Source organism: Protopterus annectens, chromosome 7.part1, assembly GCF_019279795.1.
Source record: "Protopterus annectens isolate FY-2018-M chromosome 7.part1, PAN1.0, whole genome shotgun sequence".
NCBI classification, from domain to species: domain Eukaryota; kingdom Metazoa; phylum Chordata; order Ceratodontiformes; family Protopteridae; genus Protopterus; species Protopterus annectens.
In genome coordinates, this window is record NC_056740.1 from 189,684,141 (window position 1) to 189,702,133 (window position 17,993).

Genomic DNA, 17,993 nt, shown 5'->3' on the forward strand with positions numbered 1-17,993 from the left:
CCAGAAGTTCAGGTGTGATGCTGAAACTGTAGCACATAGAGTATTATTGTCTGGAAGAATTCTGAATGCTTCAGATTGCCACACTCCTCTTATGATTTACTTTTTTGCCACCTGTAGGTCACAATATGTACTGCAGCTTGGTATGTGAAGTTTAGATGCACTTGCATCATAGTAATGAACCCTAATTTTTATTTTGGTACTGTTCGAGACTGGGCCTTAGGAAGTAAGACTGAAGCGATGATTTCTGGCCTTGGGAAGTAAGACTGAAGCGATTGATTTCCCCAGAGATTATGAATAAGGCAAATATAGTAAGAGTAGTATGGTCAAGTCTTTTCAGTAAAGGAGTATGGTCTTTTTCCCCCCTCCATCACCATCTCTGAGTAGGTATTCTTCAGCTCATCAAGTACTGCAGAGAGATCTGCCATTAGAGTGAGTCATTGAAAAAGATGCTGAATGTTTCCTTCTCAAGTATGACATGATTTGGAGTGGATAGCTAATGGGTGGAAGGGTCTTAGACATTCGCTGGCATTAAACTGTGAATCTGATTTGAATCTTTAGGAGAACATCAGGAATGTAGAATTTCATGTTCATTGCATCTTTGTTTTTCTTTTTGTAAAGATAAAATTGTTGAACTCCTTATAAGGTTTATAAGAAGATTATCATTTCTTTGTCTTTTTTATTCTGCAGGTTTCTGTAATTAACACTGTGGATACATCCCATGAAGACATGATTGTGAGTTGCTTATTTCCCGACTATTTTTTTATTTTGCTTTCCGTTTTGAATCTTGTTAGTTTTCTTCTTTAGTAATACATGTGTGCCTTATGGCATGATCAGTGTTTGAAATGTGTGTAAATATGTTAGATGGCAAGAAAAATTATATATATGAAATTATGAAGCCACGAACATTTTAGTATGTGTATAATTAGCATATCAGAAGATCTGTTGAAAGCACTGTTTAAAGAGGACAGATTAGCTTTAAGTGCAGTAATCTTGCCTCTTTTATGTGCTGTTTGGAGTCAGATGGCCTTCCTGGTAGGTATAAGATTAGTATGGAGAAGAAAAACTTTAGTTTAATTTGATTGTGGAACCAACTTTGGAACCCCTGGTTAAGATGGTGGATTCTTAACTTTTTGGTGGGCTTGGATGTACCACAGAACTTTTATTTCAAATATATAAATATGTTAAAGTTGAACTGGTAAAGAACTGGTCCTTTTAGCCAGAATTTCATTAGAGAAAAGAATTTTCTTAAAATTAATTTTTGACTGTATTTTTATTAAGAGTACTTTGCTCTAATGTGAGGGAATAATGTATATTTAATAAAATCTGAAAGAAATTTATTTGGTGAAGCAAGTCATGAAAAAGTCAATGGGAGCATCTTATTTTAGACGGCACAAGAGTGAGGTTTGAATGTCCATGATCCTGAAGCTTATGTTTTTTTTTTTTTTTTAATTTTATTTATTTAGTCATTTTTTGTGTAATTCAACTGAACAAAATTACTAAAGAAAAAAATTAAATAAATAAGCTTCAGGATCGTGTACATTCAAACCTCACTCTTGTGCTGTCTAAAATAAGATGCTCTCATTGACTTATTCACAACCCACCTCACCAAATGCATTTTTTTCCAGACTTTATTAAATATGTTATTCCCTTACATGAGAGCAAGGTATTCCTAATAAAAATCAGTTAAAAACTAATTTTTAGAAAATTCCTTTCTCTAATGAAATTCTGCCTGTCTGATGTAACAACATATATTTACCCAGTATTTACTAGATATACTTGTAGTCACATCTAGAATATATTCATGTGTGCGTATAAGCAGTGAAACATGCTGCCTATACAGTAGTGGCTTGCTTAACATGGTATTGATGATTGACAGCTTTTCTGTCAAGCAAATAAAAATGGCAGGAAAGCTGATGCCCTTCTGTTCACTGTTGCAGTATTCAAAACCTAAGGGATCTCCTGCCAAGGGTAGCCCAATGTCCAGCTAGTATACCAAAGCCTTCAGTACTTACGGGTGTTTTACGTCACACGTACACTTCCTGCACAAGGCATAGGGCACAAAAATGATTTATGGACGCACACACTCAGAACTTCTTTACCACCAGAATGCCATCATTGAATGTTTGTCAGAATACCCTTTTGGTGTGCTGGTTACCAAGCCGTGTTTCAGCTAAATGCCCCATTGGGGTTTCTTTTTAACTTTTTTTTTTATTTAGTGCTGTTAGGGTCATGTAATCCAGAAAGAGAAAATGTCAGAGTGGGAGGTAGGTTACCCATAAAAACCTTCACACTTGGTGTCTTTTCTGTTTGGGTGCTTCCCATGACCATATGCAGTTATTTATCTTCCAGGCTTTTGTCCCCAAGACCTTACAGTAGGCTTTCCTCTTTATCTATTTACCTTGAAAACCAGCATCTTAAGCAGTTGGCTCAAAGTGTATGACAGCATCTTCTGTCCCGGGGGTCAGCTGTCTGCCAAGAAAAAGGACAAAAAACTTAGGTCTGATATGGCTGCTCTCCAGCCTCCTCCAGACCTGTCTTTCAAGGCTAGTGAAAGCCCAGAAGATTGTTTGGTAGTTGTCTCGGGTACCTCTGCCGCAACTGTATTTCCCCTTCTACCCCAGGCCTTTCTGGTCTCTCTGGATCTCAAGGATGCCTACCTTCATATCCTCATACATCCCCTTTTCAGGAAAGGTTTAAGTTTCTCTTTCTTCCTTGCATTTTCAGTTCTCTGCTTTGCCCTTTGACCTCTTTATTGCCCCTAGGATATTTACCAATTGCCTCACTCCTGTCATTACCTTTTGCAAGATGAGAGGAGTTCAGATCTTTCCCCATCTGGGCAATCTGTTCTTTCAAGCTTCTTCCTTCGATGCTGTGCTTCAGTATTTCCAGTTTACTAATTCCATGTTATCGCAAAGACTGGGGTTCACTGTAAACTTCCAAAAATCAACTCTGATGCCTTCTCAGGATCATATTTTCCTTGGTTGCAGGCTTTAGACCATCCCCATGCTGACATCTCTGCCTGCCCCAAGGCCCTGTATCTTGCTGCCTTTTTCCAGTCTCGTCTTCCTGCAGCTTCTATCATGGCCAGGGACTTTCTCGGGGTCCTTGGGTTCATGGCTTCCACCTTTCCCATGCTTCCTCTGGCTAGGCTCCACATGAAAAAAAACACAGTGGTACCTCACTTCAGTGTGGCTCCAACATTGCCACCCCCTGGACTTCCCAATCCCCTCCCCTTCCATCCCTGTCTCAAGCTCTGGCTTCACTGCTGGATTCATCAACGTTTTCACAAGCCAGGGCTTCCTTTCCAGGCACCAGTCTGAACTCAAGAGCTCTTTATAAATACCTTAGACAGGGTGGGGTCCTCCATTGGCTTTGTCAAGGTACAGGTTTTCTGGCCTCTTCAGCAGATCACATCTGTGTAAAGGAAATGAGGGCTCTGCTTCTAGTTTTTCAGACTTTTTGTTCCCTCTTTCATCCCAGGCCCCTCAAAATTTTCACAGACAATACCACAGTGATGTGCTGCATCAACAAGGAAGGGGGCCCAATGTCCTGTCTTTGTAGACTAGCTCTTCAGGTCTGGGATCTAGCTGTCTAGCAACAAGTGACTCCTCAGGCTTTTCCATTGGAACACAATCTAGTGGCAGACTCCTTAAGCAGGTCCAACACAGCTCATGAATGAATGCTTCACAGAGATGTGCTCTTGGATATTGTCCATCAGTGCTTTATTCCTTAGGTAGATCTTTTTGCCTCCCCTCTGAACAGACAGCTTCCTCTCTTCTCTTCCAGAGTTCCAAGTCCTCTGCCTTGCAAAATGGATGTCCTGCCTTTTCCTTGGAAGGGGATGTTTCTATATGCCTTCCCTCCCCTTCCTCTCTTACCACAAGGCTTGTACAAGATCAGGCAGGTTTCTCCCAAAGTCTTTCTAATGATTCCGTTTTGGCCTAGACAGCATTGCTTCCCTTTTCTTTCTCATTTGGTCAGAGGCAATCACCACAAGTTACCTCACTGGGTGGATCTTCTCACACAAGACTAGGGGTGTCTTGTCCATTCTCACTTGTCCACTCTTCAACTGACACTGTGGGTGATATGTTTTTTATTGATTTTAGGCACCTCTTTTCTGAGAGTCCGGTCCAGCAGGAGGCCAAGAAACCCACTACCAGGAAATCATATTTGTCCAAATGGAAAAGATTTTCTGTTTGATGCCTATCTGTAGATGTTCTTCTGGTTCTGTCTTATATGTGTTATCTGCTCCATGCTGGGTTAGCATATTCTTCAGTTAAAGCTCACCTGTCTGCAATTTCTTCTTGTCTGCCTTTGATTTCTCTGCCCTCTAGATTTGAGGTAAAGTACACACTTAAAGGTGCCTTTCATATCACGCCTTCGAGGAAGCCTATTCCACCTTCCTGGGACCTCAGTTTTGTTCTTCAAATATTGGTTCAGGCTCCTTTTGAGCCTGCTGCTTCAGCTGTCTTATAACATTGTACTTGGAAGACTGCTGTTATTTTGACTTCCACTTTGGCCAAGAGAGTGTCTGAACTTTAGCTTTCCATGGCTGTTCCTGTTTTCTTACTTTTCCACAGAGTCAGGGTATGTCTCTGTACTAACCCTTCTTTTATGCCCAAGGTGGTCAGTGAGTTTTCCCTTTATCAGGCTGTTCATCTGCCTTCTTTTCCTTCTTTGCAGTCTGCCAGTGAGAAGGTCCTTCACAGTGGATTTGCACTGACATCTCAGATATTATTTTGATAAAACTAAATTTATTCGAAATGTGAGCAGCATTTTTTGTTTCCTTTCATTTCAAGTCTTTGGGATTGGCTATTTCTGAGCAAACCATCTCTTCCTGAATTTCTAAGGCCATTTCTTTTTGTTATTCTTTTTCATGGCAAATATCTTTCCTCATCAGTAAAGGCTCATTCTGCCAGGATTATTGCCTTCTGTGGTGCTTTTTTTCAAGGGACTGGACACAAATTCCATCCTTGAGGCTGCTAGTTGGTCTTCTGTTCATACTTTCACTAAGCATTACAAGTTAGTATTTTCAGGGCTAGAGCTGGCTTTGCCAGGGCTATCCTACAGTGGTTTCTGCAGTACTTTTCCATGCTGTCCTCCTCCAAGATTTCCTCTTGAGCTTTTGTTCTCTCCCTTAGGTTATGAATACTGCAACAGTGATATGGAAGGACATAGTACAGTTGTGTAAAATCTTACCATAACAGTAGATGTCCTTTTCATTGTTGCAGTATTTAGTCCTGCCCCCTCTGCTCTAGCCTGTTCTTTCTTGTTCTTCTGGCTAAGAGCCTCTTCCTCATTTTCTCCTTCTAGATGCATATGTTCTTTCTTGTCCCTTGCGACATTCTACCCCTCATGGGGCATTTTCAGTTTTGAGTGTGTGCGTCCATGCATCACCTTTATGCCCTATGCCTTGCACAGGGAGCATACTTCTGACATATGACACTTGCAAGTACTAAAAGGTTTGGTATACTAGCCGGATGTTAGGCTATCCTTGGCAGGAGATCCATTAGGATGTTCTTCATATTTCACTGTTGCAGTCATTACATTTGGGTAATCTGCTGGCAGGTTGCCCTCAGTCAGCCTGAATTCCAAAGTCTTGGGTCCTGCTTCAGTTGCCGTCTCCTATTCCATGAGGTCAGGTCGTCAGGGGTATAAAACAAGCAGCTGACACCATTTTCTTTAGTCTTTCTTGCCGGTCTGTGCCCAAAGCAGAAGCAGTTTGCAAGTGCCGGTCGGCAGACTCCTGAAATTTTCGAGTTCGAGTTTCAGAACCAAAGTCTTCACTAAAGCTAAGTATCCCATTGGGGAAACTTTTTTCTTGCTCCATACCAATGTCAGAAAAAGTTAATAATTGTATTACATGTGGGAAGCAAATACCTCATAAGGATTTCCATTTATACTGTATTCCTTGCCTAGGCCTTGATCACAACGTGCCTGGCTGTCAGTTTTGTTCTAGATTTAACCAACGCACTATTAAGCGTCTGTATATTTTTGCCTCAAAATATTTTGGAAACTGATTTAACTACCTGAAATGTCGTCTGATAGCAATCCGACTACCGGAGTACACAAAAAATGCAAAGAAAAGGACAGAGACAGACCGAGGTCTAAAACCAACGACGAAGCTTCTCCTAAGCGAGTCGCTGGTTCACTGGTACTCAGTGAGGCGCTTTCGCAGCCCTTGATACCCACTACTTTCGAGTCGCAGGACCCTACCGAGACCCATGTTGAGTTCGGCATGCCGCGAGATGCTCAAAGTATTGTACCCACTGATGGCTCTCCTTCGGATGGGTCCGGAGCCGCTGAGCAGGCACCGGCTTCTGAGGGTGTATTCAGGCCTCAACATTTTTATATAAAACCGATGACAGCTGCAAAACCAAAGACAAAAGCAACTTCTAAAGCTAAAAAACTGATGCATGAGCCACGTGCACAGGCCGCTATGCCTAAAAAAACAGGTGATCAAAATGGCTGAAGACCTTATTACCTTGATCAGGGGTTCCCAACCCCCTCCTGATAAGAGGCCTAGACAAGACACTGGTTATGAATCTTCAGATCAGGTTTCTATTTCTTCTGATTCTTCTTCTGATCAGGAATTATCTATACCTCCCTGTGAGGATTCTGATGCAGAGGAATCTATCCCATCTGCATCACCTCCTGAGGATTATTCATTTGGAGAAACCTTGCATACCTTGAGGGAGCATTTTCACTGGGAGAGTCAAGATTTCTCATAATCAAAAAAGAGGCTCAGGGATTTCCTTCTCCCTCATCACAGGCCTTTAGCCATACTCCCTGTTTTAGACATTGTGGATGAATGATGTGTTTTAAGAGTCAAGCTTGACTCCTGACTCCTTAGCTCCGACTCCCAGCAAGCCTGACAGATATTACAGGGTCCCTGACTCACACAAATTTTTGTTTAGAAACCCTGTTGCTGACCCTGAAACTATTTCACAGGTTCCAAAGAGAGTTAAGGCCTCAACAGCAAAATATCCTTCCCCCTCTGACAGAGATTCAAGGGCACTGGATAGACTGGGAAAGAAGGTTTATACATCTGCAACCTTGGCAAATAGGGCCTTAAACTGCCAGTTTCATATGCTCAAGTATCAACAACATGTTATGGGATTGCTGAAACAGAAAATGACGTTGATTTCTGAATATGCAGAAAATAAAGAATTGCAGGAATTATTGCATGCAGCTGAACAAGTTGGAAAGCATACTTTGCAATGTGGTTTTGATTCCATAGAGGCCTCCTGCAGGGCCGCAGTTACTGGATTTGTGATTAGGAGGCATGCCTGGCTAAAAGAGCAAAATTTGCCTGATCATGTTAAAGCTAAATTACTGGATGCACCTTTACAGCATGATACTCTGTTTGGTATTAAGGCAGAAGAGGATTTAAAGAAAATTGAAGACAAAGCTAAGTCTATGCAAACTGTAAAAGACTTCTTACAAGTGCAGCCACCAAGATTCAGTAGACACTGGCCTACAAAAAATTGGTCCTTTCCTGTGTCCGACAGAGCTCAAAGGGGCAAATCCAGATGCCCTAAAAGTTCTAGATACCAGGCACAAGATTCTTACAGGTCAAAGCTATGGGGTGCTTCTACCTCCAAATCTGGAGGAGATAAAGCGCAACCCTACAGAAAACAGTCCCAATGACTTCCCTCTGCATTCACCAAGCACTTACCTTTTGGCAGCACCCTTAGGGGGAAAATTAGCACTTTTTGCTCAAAATTGGCAGTTAATAACCCAGGACAAGTGGGTGCTAAACATAGTATCACAGGGATACAGATTCCATTTCCATACTTTGCCAATGGCAAACGGTTGGCCGGATCTGCCAAAAAATCAATGGGCAGAGGCACAGAAACATCCCCCATGGATATGGGGGCTATTCAGCCAGTACCAGAACAGGAAAAAGGGCAAAGTTTTTACTCAAGACTGCTCTTGGTACCCAGAAAGGACAAGGCCTGGCGGCCAGTTCTGGATTTATCAATTTTGAACACATTCTTGGACATTCCAAAATTCAAAATGCTGACTTTGCAGCAGCATCTGCCCATGCTGGGCAAGAATGCTTGACTGGTGACATTAGAACTAAAAGAGGCATACTTCCATGTCCCAATAAGGGAATCGTGCAGAAGATACCTCCGTTTCAAGGCTGGCTTAATGCATTACCAATTCTCTGCACTGACCTTTGGCTTATCTACTGCGCCCAGGGTCTTTACAAAGTGCCTGGCACCAGTAATTGCTTTTTGGAGATAAAGTACACAAATATATCCTTACTTGGACGACTGTCTCATTCAAGCAGAGAACAAGAACATTCTTCAGCACCTGGTGTTTGTGAAAAGGCTTCTAACATGCCTAGGGTACACAAACGAAAATAAATCACAACTGGTACCCTCTCAAAAGATAACATTCCTTGGTGTAAGCTTGAATACAACTGCCCAGATGGCTTTCCTCATGCCAAAGGCAGCTGACTACTTACTTCAAACTGATGGCAACAAAAACCCAGTTATCTGCAAGACAAACTCTGCAGGCTTTGGGGTTCATGGCATCCTGCAACCTACTGATTCCATATACAAGACTGCATATGAGGAAACTTCAATGGTACCTAAAAAGTTTATGGAGTCAACATTGTCACAGTCTGGAAACAATGATTCCTCTCATTCCCTGCGTACAGCAGGAGTTTCTATGGTGGGCAAAGGCATGTCACCAAAACATGGTACGGGCCTTCACTCTACCCCCCCTGCCAGCCAAACCTTAACAACAGACACATCAGATTATGCATGGGGGGGGGGGGCACCTGGTGGGAAGATGCATTCAGGGCATATGGACCCCAAAACAAATGCATCTGCATATCAACCAAAAAGAGATGTTAGTTGTTCAAAATGCCCTGACAGCCTTAAAGGACCTACTTCATCCAGAGCAACTACTGATGAAGACAGACAACACTGTTATGTGGTATATACACAAGCAGGGGGGCACACACTCATACCCCCTTTGCAGACTAGCCATGGCACTATGGGACACAGCTTTGACTTACCAAGTACATCTTCAAGCTCAATTCCTGCCAGGAAAACAAAATATTCTGGCAGACTATTTAAGCAGAAACCTTATGGACCCTCACGAGTGGAAACTAGATCCACAAGTCTTCAGCATAACAAAGAAGTGGGGGAGCCCGGACATAGATCTATTTACCTCTCCTCAACATTATCAGTTGAAAAGATTCAGATTACCCAAATTTAATGACTGCAACAGTGAATACACTCGAACATTTACATTTTATGGTAAGTGTACACAACTGTACTTTATGAATACTGCAACAGTGAAGAGAAGGGTATCTACTGTTATGCTAAGAATCTTAGGTTAATTTTCATTCTTTCCTGAACTCTTGGGTTTGGATCCAATCCTTGGATCTGACTCTGCTGCTTGTACTAGCTCGTGAATCACTGAAAGCTGTCAAGCTGCTCCTTTTCCCGTGATGGCCTAATCCCTAAATTTTCTCCAATCTCGTTTGCCATCTTAGAGTGCAGACGTGGTTGCTGTTTCAGTTCTCGAGTCCGTAAATGTTTTATTTGGGATTCAGATTCAGTGGTTTGATATTGTATATATACACTTGTGCATATATTGATTACATATATACATGCACACGCGCATGTGTATGTGTATGTGTGTGTGTGTGTGTGTGTGTGTGCGCATATATGTATATATATATATATATATATATATATATATATATATGTATATATATATGTATATATGTATATATGTATATATGTGTGTGTGTGTGTGGATATTTATACATATGTACGTGTGTATCTATAAAAAACTCTTTATATCTTTCTAATTTTTTATAGTTTTTTCCTCCTTTCTCCCTTTGAAGTACTTGTGTACTCCTATTTAATTTACCATTGTTGGTAATTCTTTCAGTACCTTTGGGTACTTCTGTTATTACCACAGTTTGTATATTTCTTATATAGATTTAAAAAAAAAAAAAAAAGGGAAAAAATGTATTCTTATCTTTATCGCTTCTTGGCCTTTTGGTTCTAGATGTAGTGTAGTTTCTGTATCATTCTCCTTTCAGATAAAATGTCAGAGAAACCCTCTGCTTTCAAAAAATGTACAGCCTGTAGCCACAAAATTCCTCCGTCAGACATGCATCTGCTTCCTAAGCCCATCACAACTTGATGCAAAACTGTAACATTTGTAAGGGTTTTAATCCTAGGGCAGGTGTAGACTGCAGAAATAAGCTGATTCTCAGAAGGATTGCTGCCCTTTAAATGTTCTGTTCCACCAACACCCCTAAGAAGTCTGGAAAGAGATCTCCAGAGCCTACCACTTCACATCAGCTTCGAATTCAGAACTTGCAGTAAAAATGCCTAAATCTTCAGATCTAAAGATTAAAAAAAAAATCACCTTGGATCATATCACCACTGTTGGATCTGGATCCAGCCAGCTTTAGGCTGCCATCTCCCTTCTTGGAGCATTTGCTGAAACACCACCTTACAAGGCCCTCATCCACAGCATCCATGAATCACTCTTCAAAATGTTTGGCTGAAGCCGACAAGGACAGGATGATGAGGAAGTTCCTCTTGATGCAGGTACAAATGGGGCTTCTCCCGGCTCTGACCCCATCAGGTTTGGAGACCTTTGTTAGTACAACTGTCCCCTTGCAAGCTCCTTCCCAGATCCAACATCTGGTATCAGCATTATCTGATCCGAAGGTCCAGGAGTTGTTTACATCGGATCTGAAGATACTGATATCTTTGACTCTGGTGGCATTCTGAGTGGACCGACTGAGTGACTCAAAGCTGGACAAGACTCTGAGCTGTAGTGTTGGCACCAGATCTAAGGTGTTGGAATCAACTTCAAAGCTGTCAGACCCATCTGTTCCCCTCGGAGCATCAGTGCTAGACAGCTCGGCTCCGACTCCATCTTTAAGTGCTGTGCCTTCGGGGAGGAGGGATCTTATGGCCCATAAGCATGTTCTTTTGGAGTCATCAGTTTCCTTCTGTCCTAGGCATTCAAGGTAGTGGAAAGAGCTCTCTTCTCTGTCCCTAGAGCTCAAACTTCTCCTCCTTGTTTGAATTCAACCACCCTAGCCCATTCATCTCTGCATCTCGAGCCTCAATGCTTACCACAGGAACAGCCATCCCAAGTTAGTCACCAAGATACCCAGCAGGGTATACTGATTTCTTCCGACACTTCCCAGGAAGAACAAATGTGAAAGGAGGTGCCTAGACTCTCCAAGAGTCAGCCACTGAAGGTACTGAGTTTGACTAAGGGAAAGGGTCCCCATGATCACCACCAGACTGCATCTCATTTGGAGACGTTCTAGAACACCATAAGCAAAAGGGGTGGGTAGTCTCCTGACATCCTTTCCCAAGAGGAGTCTGTATTCCTGGAGGCTTTTGGTGCTGGCACGTCTGCCTCCTGGGTGAGACTGCTGGTTGATGTGCTCATTAATTTGGCCTTTCAGTGGGCGTAGAAGGAGCCTGATACTGTTGAACCAATACCCAAGAAACAAGATAAGATCCTGGCACCACTTAAGGGCAGAATTTATTGTAGCAAAGGAGTACTTGCTAATGCCATGGTTGTAGTGGCAGCCAGCAAGAAGGAACTAATAGAACAGAATTCCTCTGTCCATCCTCCTAACAGGGAGTCTGGGGCATTGGACAGATTTGGGAAACATGTTTATGCTTCAGCGACCTCTGCCCTTTAATCGCTGAACTATCTGGTGAACTTCACAAGACCCCAGAGGGATTTCATTAAAGAATTTACCAAATCCCTGTCTGGGACCATGCCCTCCAAGCCAGAGAGCACTATTGCCTTACAGTTGGCTACCCTTCAGTCCATTTCCAATTCATCCATGTGGCCTATCTTTTGTGCATCCAAAGGTATCTCACGGGCGGTGTGTTCAGGTATCTCCATCAGGAGATGCACCTGGGTACACTTGTGCAACTTTGTAGAACCCTTCAGAGCTTCCTTTATCAATGCTTCCTTTGATGGAGGTTCCCTGTTTGGCCCCTAAGTGAAAGATGTGAGCAGGAAGGTCTGCTGTGGGAGTACTTTTTTCGACCCCACAACAAACCTTTTCTAGGAATTAATGAGGAGGTCGAAAGATGTGGTTCAAGAAATCCCAGGGTCCCTTCCAAGATCCATGTGGAGGTAGTCCCCCCAGAGGCAGAAGGGGGAACTTTAATGGAAGACGCTGACCTCGTAGCAAAGGGGATCTGCAAAACCAAGGATTGAGAGATTCCTTCTTTGACAGATCCTGCTAGTGTTCTCAAAAGGAGGCCTGACGGTCCATCTCTGGAGACTATCTGCGATCATTTATCCCTACACCAGAGAGCCTGGTTAAAAATTACAAAAGATTCATGGGTGCAGCGGATAATATCCAGAGGTTATATTATACCATTTTCCCATCCACCACCTCTGGTTTCAAAGAAAATCCCCAATGTTCCACCAAGTCAGAGGGAGGCAGCATTACTAGCAATACACCCAGAGGTCATCTCCTAAGGACTAAAAGGAATTAAAGCAACCTCAGCTAAAAATCCCACCCCCTCAGACAGGGATTCCCGAGCTTTAGACAAATGGGGTAAAAAAGTATGCACCTCTGCAACTCTTGCTATTAGAGCACTAAATTGTCAGTTCCACATGCTGAAGTATCAGCAGCATACCATGGAACTCCTCAAACAAAAAATATCTTCCTTTCCTGCTTGTGCAGAAAATAAAGAATTACAAGAGCTTGTGCATTCTGCAAGCCAAGTTACTAAGCACACCTTGCAATGTGGCTTTGACGTCCTAGAAGCATCTTCAAGGGCAACAGTCACTGGTTCTGTCCTTAGAAGGCATGTTTGGCTTAAGGAACAGACCTTGCCAGACCATATTAAATCAAAATAATTGGACGCACAATTGAACAAAGACAATTTGTTTGGCACCAAGGCAGAAGAGGTCTTAAAAAGATGGAAGAAAAAGCTAAATCTATGCGGACAGTTAGACTTTTTACAGGTCCAGCCTCTGAGGTTCAGTAGGCATTGCCCCTCCAAGCACTGGTCTTTTCCAGCCCCCTTCTGGCCAGCTCAGCCCAGACCCAGGGAAAGCAGACCCCCCCCCCAGACAGCAGTCCCAGGGAATGCAGAGATCTAAGCAATGGAGTTACTCCACTTCAAAAACAGGGAGTGCTAAGCCACCACCTTATGGTAAGAACTCACAATGACTTTATACCTCCACCCCCTTACCTCTGCCCACCTGCTTGTGCCCCTAGGAGGAAAACTCTTCTTCCATGCAAACATCTGGGCCTCTATTACCAATGACTGATGGGTCCTCAACATAGTGTCCCAGGAATACAAATTTTATTTCCACACTCTGCCAACCCCAAAAGGGTTCCCAGATCTTTCTCCAAACCAGTGGGCAGAGGCCAAAAAGCAAGTCATTTCCCTGCTCTCCATGAGGGCAATACAGCATGTTCCTGCAGAAAAGCTAGGACAAGGTTTCTATTCCAAACTTTCTGCTACCCAGAAAAGAGGGCACCTGATGCCCAGCCCTTGATCTATCCATTTTAAACCGCTTTCTGATGATACCAAAATTCAGAATGCTCACCTTCCAACAGCTTCTTCCTATGCTTTCCAAGGATGCTTGGTTAGCCACTGTAGACCTAAAAGAGACCTACCTACACATCCCAATCGGGGAATCTTGCATGAAATATCTGCATTTTAGGGCAGGATCTGTGCACTTTCAGTTCTCTGCGCTTTCCTTTGGCTTATCCACTTCTCCCAGAGTTTTCACAAAATGCCTGGCTCCAGCCATTGCTTTTTGCAGACAAAGAAATATTCATATTTACTCCTACTTAGATGATTGCCTCATTCAGGTAGTCGGTCAGGAAAAGCTGTTACAGCTCCTGACCTTTGTAAAGGACCTACTGACCTCCCTGGGGTATACTATCAAAAGAAATCAAAACTAGTCCCCACACAAAAAATTGTATTCCTTGGAGCAAGCCTGGACACAGCATCCCAGATGAAATTCCTTACTCTAGAAAAACAAGCCTACCCGACAGGTTACGTCTCTCAACTAGCCACTAGAACCCAGTTATCCACAAGGAAAATCCTGCAAGCTCTAGGGTTCATGGCCTCCTGCATTCTACTCATTCCATATGCCAGACTGCATATGAGGAAACTACACTGCTACCTAAAAAGCCTTTGGTGTCAACACTCTCAAGACCTGGAAACTGTCATACCTATGATACCCTATCTAAGGAAAGATTTCCTTTGGTGGGCAGTAGCATGCAACCCAACAAGGGACTTCCCTTCTCACAACCTCACGCTGCCCAGACCCTCACCAGAGATGCATCAGACTATGCCTGGGGTGCACACCCGGACGGCAGCTGCATTCAGGGCCATTGGAGGCCAAATCAAATACATCCGTACATCGACCAAAAAGAGATGCTAGCTGTAAAGCACACCCTGACAGCTTTCAGATCCCTACACTCCCTGAGGCCTCTAGTGATCAAAACAGACACCATAGTGAAGTGGTATAAGAACAAGCAGGGAGGGACTCACTCTTATCCTCTCTGCAGGCTCGCCATGACCCTTTGGCACATGGCCTCAGCCATGCAAATACACTTGCTAGCACAATTCCTACCAGGCTCCTTAAACTCTCTGGCAGACAACTTAAGCAGGAACCTGCTAGACCCACACGAGTGGCAGCTACACCACAGAACCTTCAACCTTGGACCTCTTTGCCTCCCACTCCAATCGTCAGCTCAGCAAATTCTGCACCAGGGAACCTCACAGCAAGGCCTGGAAAGTGGATGCTCTGTCCTTCCAATGGGTAAACCTCTCAATCTGTGCATTTCCCCCTCTACCACCCATTTCAAGGGTGCTGCTCAAAATAAGGGAGGAAAAACCAAGGGCAATCTTGATTGCCCCAGACTAGCCATGCCAGCACTGGTACCCACTGCTGAATATCCTGTCACCTACCTCAGATCCCAACACTCCTGACCCAGAAGAATTGGAGAATTCATGCATCCGCAATTGCAGACCCTGAACCTGGCATCCTGTCTTATTCCCTGACCTCTCCTTAAGCTGCCAGCCTAAGCAAACAAGTCCTGGATGTTATATGTGAGGCCAGATGCCCCAGCACTAGAAAATCCTATGCTGACAAGTAGAAAAGGTTTTGCACCTGGATCCAGGCTAAGGGAGCCGAAGCAATACAGCCCTCCCTTCCTCTCATCCTGGATTACCTAGCAGACCTACTACACAGGGGTCTGTCCTTCTCCTCTTCTATTAAAATTCATGCCTCTGCCATCTATGTTCTTTACAGCACAGAGCCACCTCTCTTCTCACACCCTGTCATCAAGTAGTTCCTAAGAGGGGCTAACAACTTAAGGCCACCCAGAAGAGCTCCTACTCCAGCTTGGGACCTTAACTCTGTGTTGGAAAAGCTCACCTCCACCCCTTTTTGAGCCTGCAGCTTCAGCAGAGTTAAAATTCCTCTCTTGGAAAACAGCCTTGCTCCCGGCCATCACTTCAGCTAGAAGAGTTTGAGCTACAAGCACTCATTCATGGCTGTAGAGCCCATCATTTTCCATGCTGACAGGGTCTCCCACAGGACTAACCCATCCTTCATGCCTAAAGTGGTGTCCAGTGTGGCTCTCAGCCAATCCTTTCATTTGCCCACCCTTTTTCCCTAACCCACAAAACAAGGGGGAAAAGATTCTGCACACTCTAGATGTGCACAGACAGCTCAGACTCTGTCTGGATAGGACTAAATCTTTTAGAAAAACTAGCCAATTGCTAGTCAGCTTCGCAGCAGGGGCAGAGGGCAAGGCCATATCCAAATAAACAGTCTCCAAATGGATAGCACACTGCATCCATTTCTGCTACAAACACCACGGGAAATTGCCTACAAAGGGGATCAGGATGCATTCCACCAGAGCAACCTCCACCTCTTCTTAGAGGGGTCCCCATCAGAGACGTCCTGGAGGCTGCAACATGGACTTCTGTTCATACCTTCACCAAGCATTACCACCCGCCTATCTTCTCCAAATCCAGGGCAGCCTTTGCCACTGCAGTCTTGCAGGGCATTCTAGCCTACCCCCAGTCTTGACTGCCTCCACCCTTTTCTTCAGCTTTGGGAATCAACCCAGATGTGATGACTGCAACAGTGAAACACAAAGAGCATAGTACAGTTGTGTACACTTAACATAAATGTAGATGTTAGAGTGTATTCACTGTTGTAGTCCTGGTTTCACACCCTCCATCCCCCTTGTCTCTCTCTCTCCCTCCCTCTCTCCTTACAGGGAATTTTTGGTATTTGCTTTCTATTGGTGGTGGTCTTCCACCATAACCTAGCTCCCTGTTTGGGGGCTCCTGACAGTTGGGGCAAGAAAAACTGATGCAATGGCGTCAGCTGCCTGATTTTATACCACTGACTACCTGACGTCAGTCCTGGAGCGACAGCAACCGATGCAGAAATACTAAGCCTCTGGTAATCGGGCCGACTGAGGGCTACCACTGGTAGGATAACCCAAGTGTGATGACTGCAACAGTGAATAAACTCTTAACATCTACATGTACACAACTGTGATTTCTCTCTTCTTCTGGAAATGGCCAAGGGCAATTACCACAAGCTTCCTCACAGACTGGATCTACTCACACAAGGAAAAGGCCAACATCAATCAATTTCATTTGACTGCTTGGAAGATATGGTCTTAATTCTGTTTAGGCACCTGTGTACTGAGAATGTGCATCAGGTACTAATGGAATCAAGAAAGCCTGCTACTAGAAAATCATATATTAGCAAATGGAATACATTTTCTAATTGGTGCCAGCAACATAACCAGCACCCATTCAGGGTTTGTTCTCTGATTTTACAGTGTTTGAATGTGTTGCTATCCTGTGGCCGTTCTTTTCCTTTATCAAGGTTATTTTATCTGCCATCTAAACATGTCTGCTCATGAATCCTCCTTATTTAATGCAGTCTTGTGTCAAAATGATTTTGAAAGGAGTTTTGCATAAGAGGCCTCCAAGAAAAACTGTTACCGCTTCAGATCTTAATTTTGTGTTAGAAATGCTAACATTTGCTACATTTCAACCGTTAGCTAACCTGGCTGACTTGAGGTTCTTAGCATGGAAAACAATTTTACTGATTGCTATGACCTATGCAGGAACGTCATCTGAGTTGCAAGCTCTTATGGTGAGTCAACCCTGACCCCTTTTCTACAAGGACAGTTTTTTCTGAGAATTAATCCTACTTTTATGCCTAAAGTGGTATCCACATTTATTTTAAGCCAAACTACCCATCTCATTGTTTTCTTTCCTGAACCTTAAAATGAGGGAGAAAGAATAACTCTATACCTTGGATGTCCACAGACAACTCTGGTACTGTCTTGACAAGGCTAAATCTTTCAGATCTGCAGGTCAGTTATTCATTTCTTGTTAAAATAAGGAGCAACCTGTGTCAAAACAGAATATTTCCAGATGTTTGGCTAAGGCTGTAGCTTTTGTTACACTCATCATGACCAAACTGTTCCAGGCATGGTCAAGGCCCACTCTTCCAGGGCATTGGCTTCATCTATGGCTTTTTGGAAAGGGTTGGATTTTAGAAGTATTCTAGAAGCTGCTACTTGGTCCACTGTACATACTTTTAACAGAGCACTGTAAACTTTATATCTGAAGTATTTTACTTCATTTGGACTTCAACCTGTGGGATACCAGATCAGTATTGGATCCGTGCCGGCAACTTTACTAGCATCTGCTCTGAGCTCCAAGCTCCTCCCCTTACCCATAACGGACCTCCACTACCTTCCAACCCCCAGATCTCGTTTGCCGTGACTAGCTAAAGCATCATGATCTCCAGAGCTCCAGGTTGTAAGTGGGTTAAAAACTTTAAATTTATCTTTTTTCTCTCTAAACTTTAGATAGTATAATGTAGGTTCCCCTTTCTCCTCCCCTCGCTTGGTGTGTCTGGTTTATAGTTTTTAGACTTGTTAGAGTAGTTGTGTG

General features: G+C 43.4%; 1 protein-coding gene across 1 annotated transcript in view; it reads left to right on the plus strand.

Annotated features, from left to right (window-relative positions):
* SEC13 (SEC13 homolog, nuclear pore and COPII coat complex component) overlaps window positions 1-17,993 on the plus strand; it is a gene marked incomplete in the record, with an annotated part of 687,168 nt that overhangs the window by 231,086 nt on the left and 438,089 nt on the right. The window contains 1 exon segment of the mRNA XM_044078635.1: window positions 690-732. Coding sequence (XP_043934570.1) covers window positions 690-732 — 43 coding nt within the window.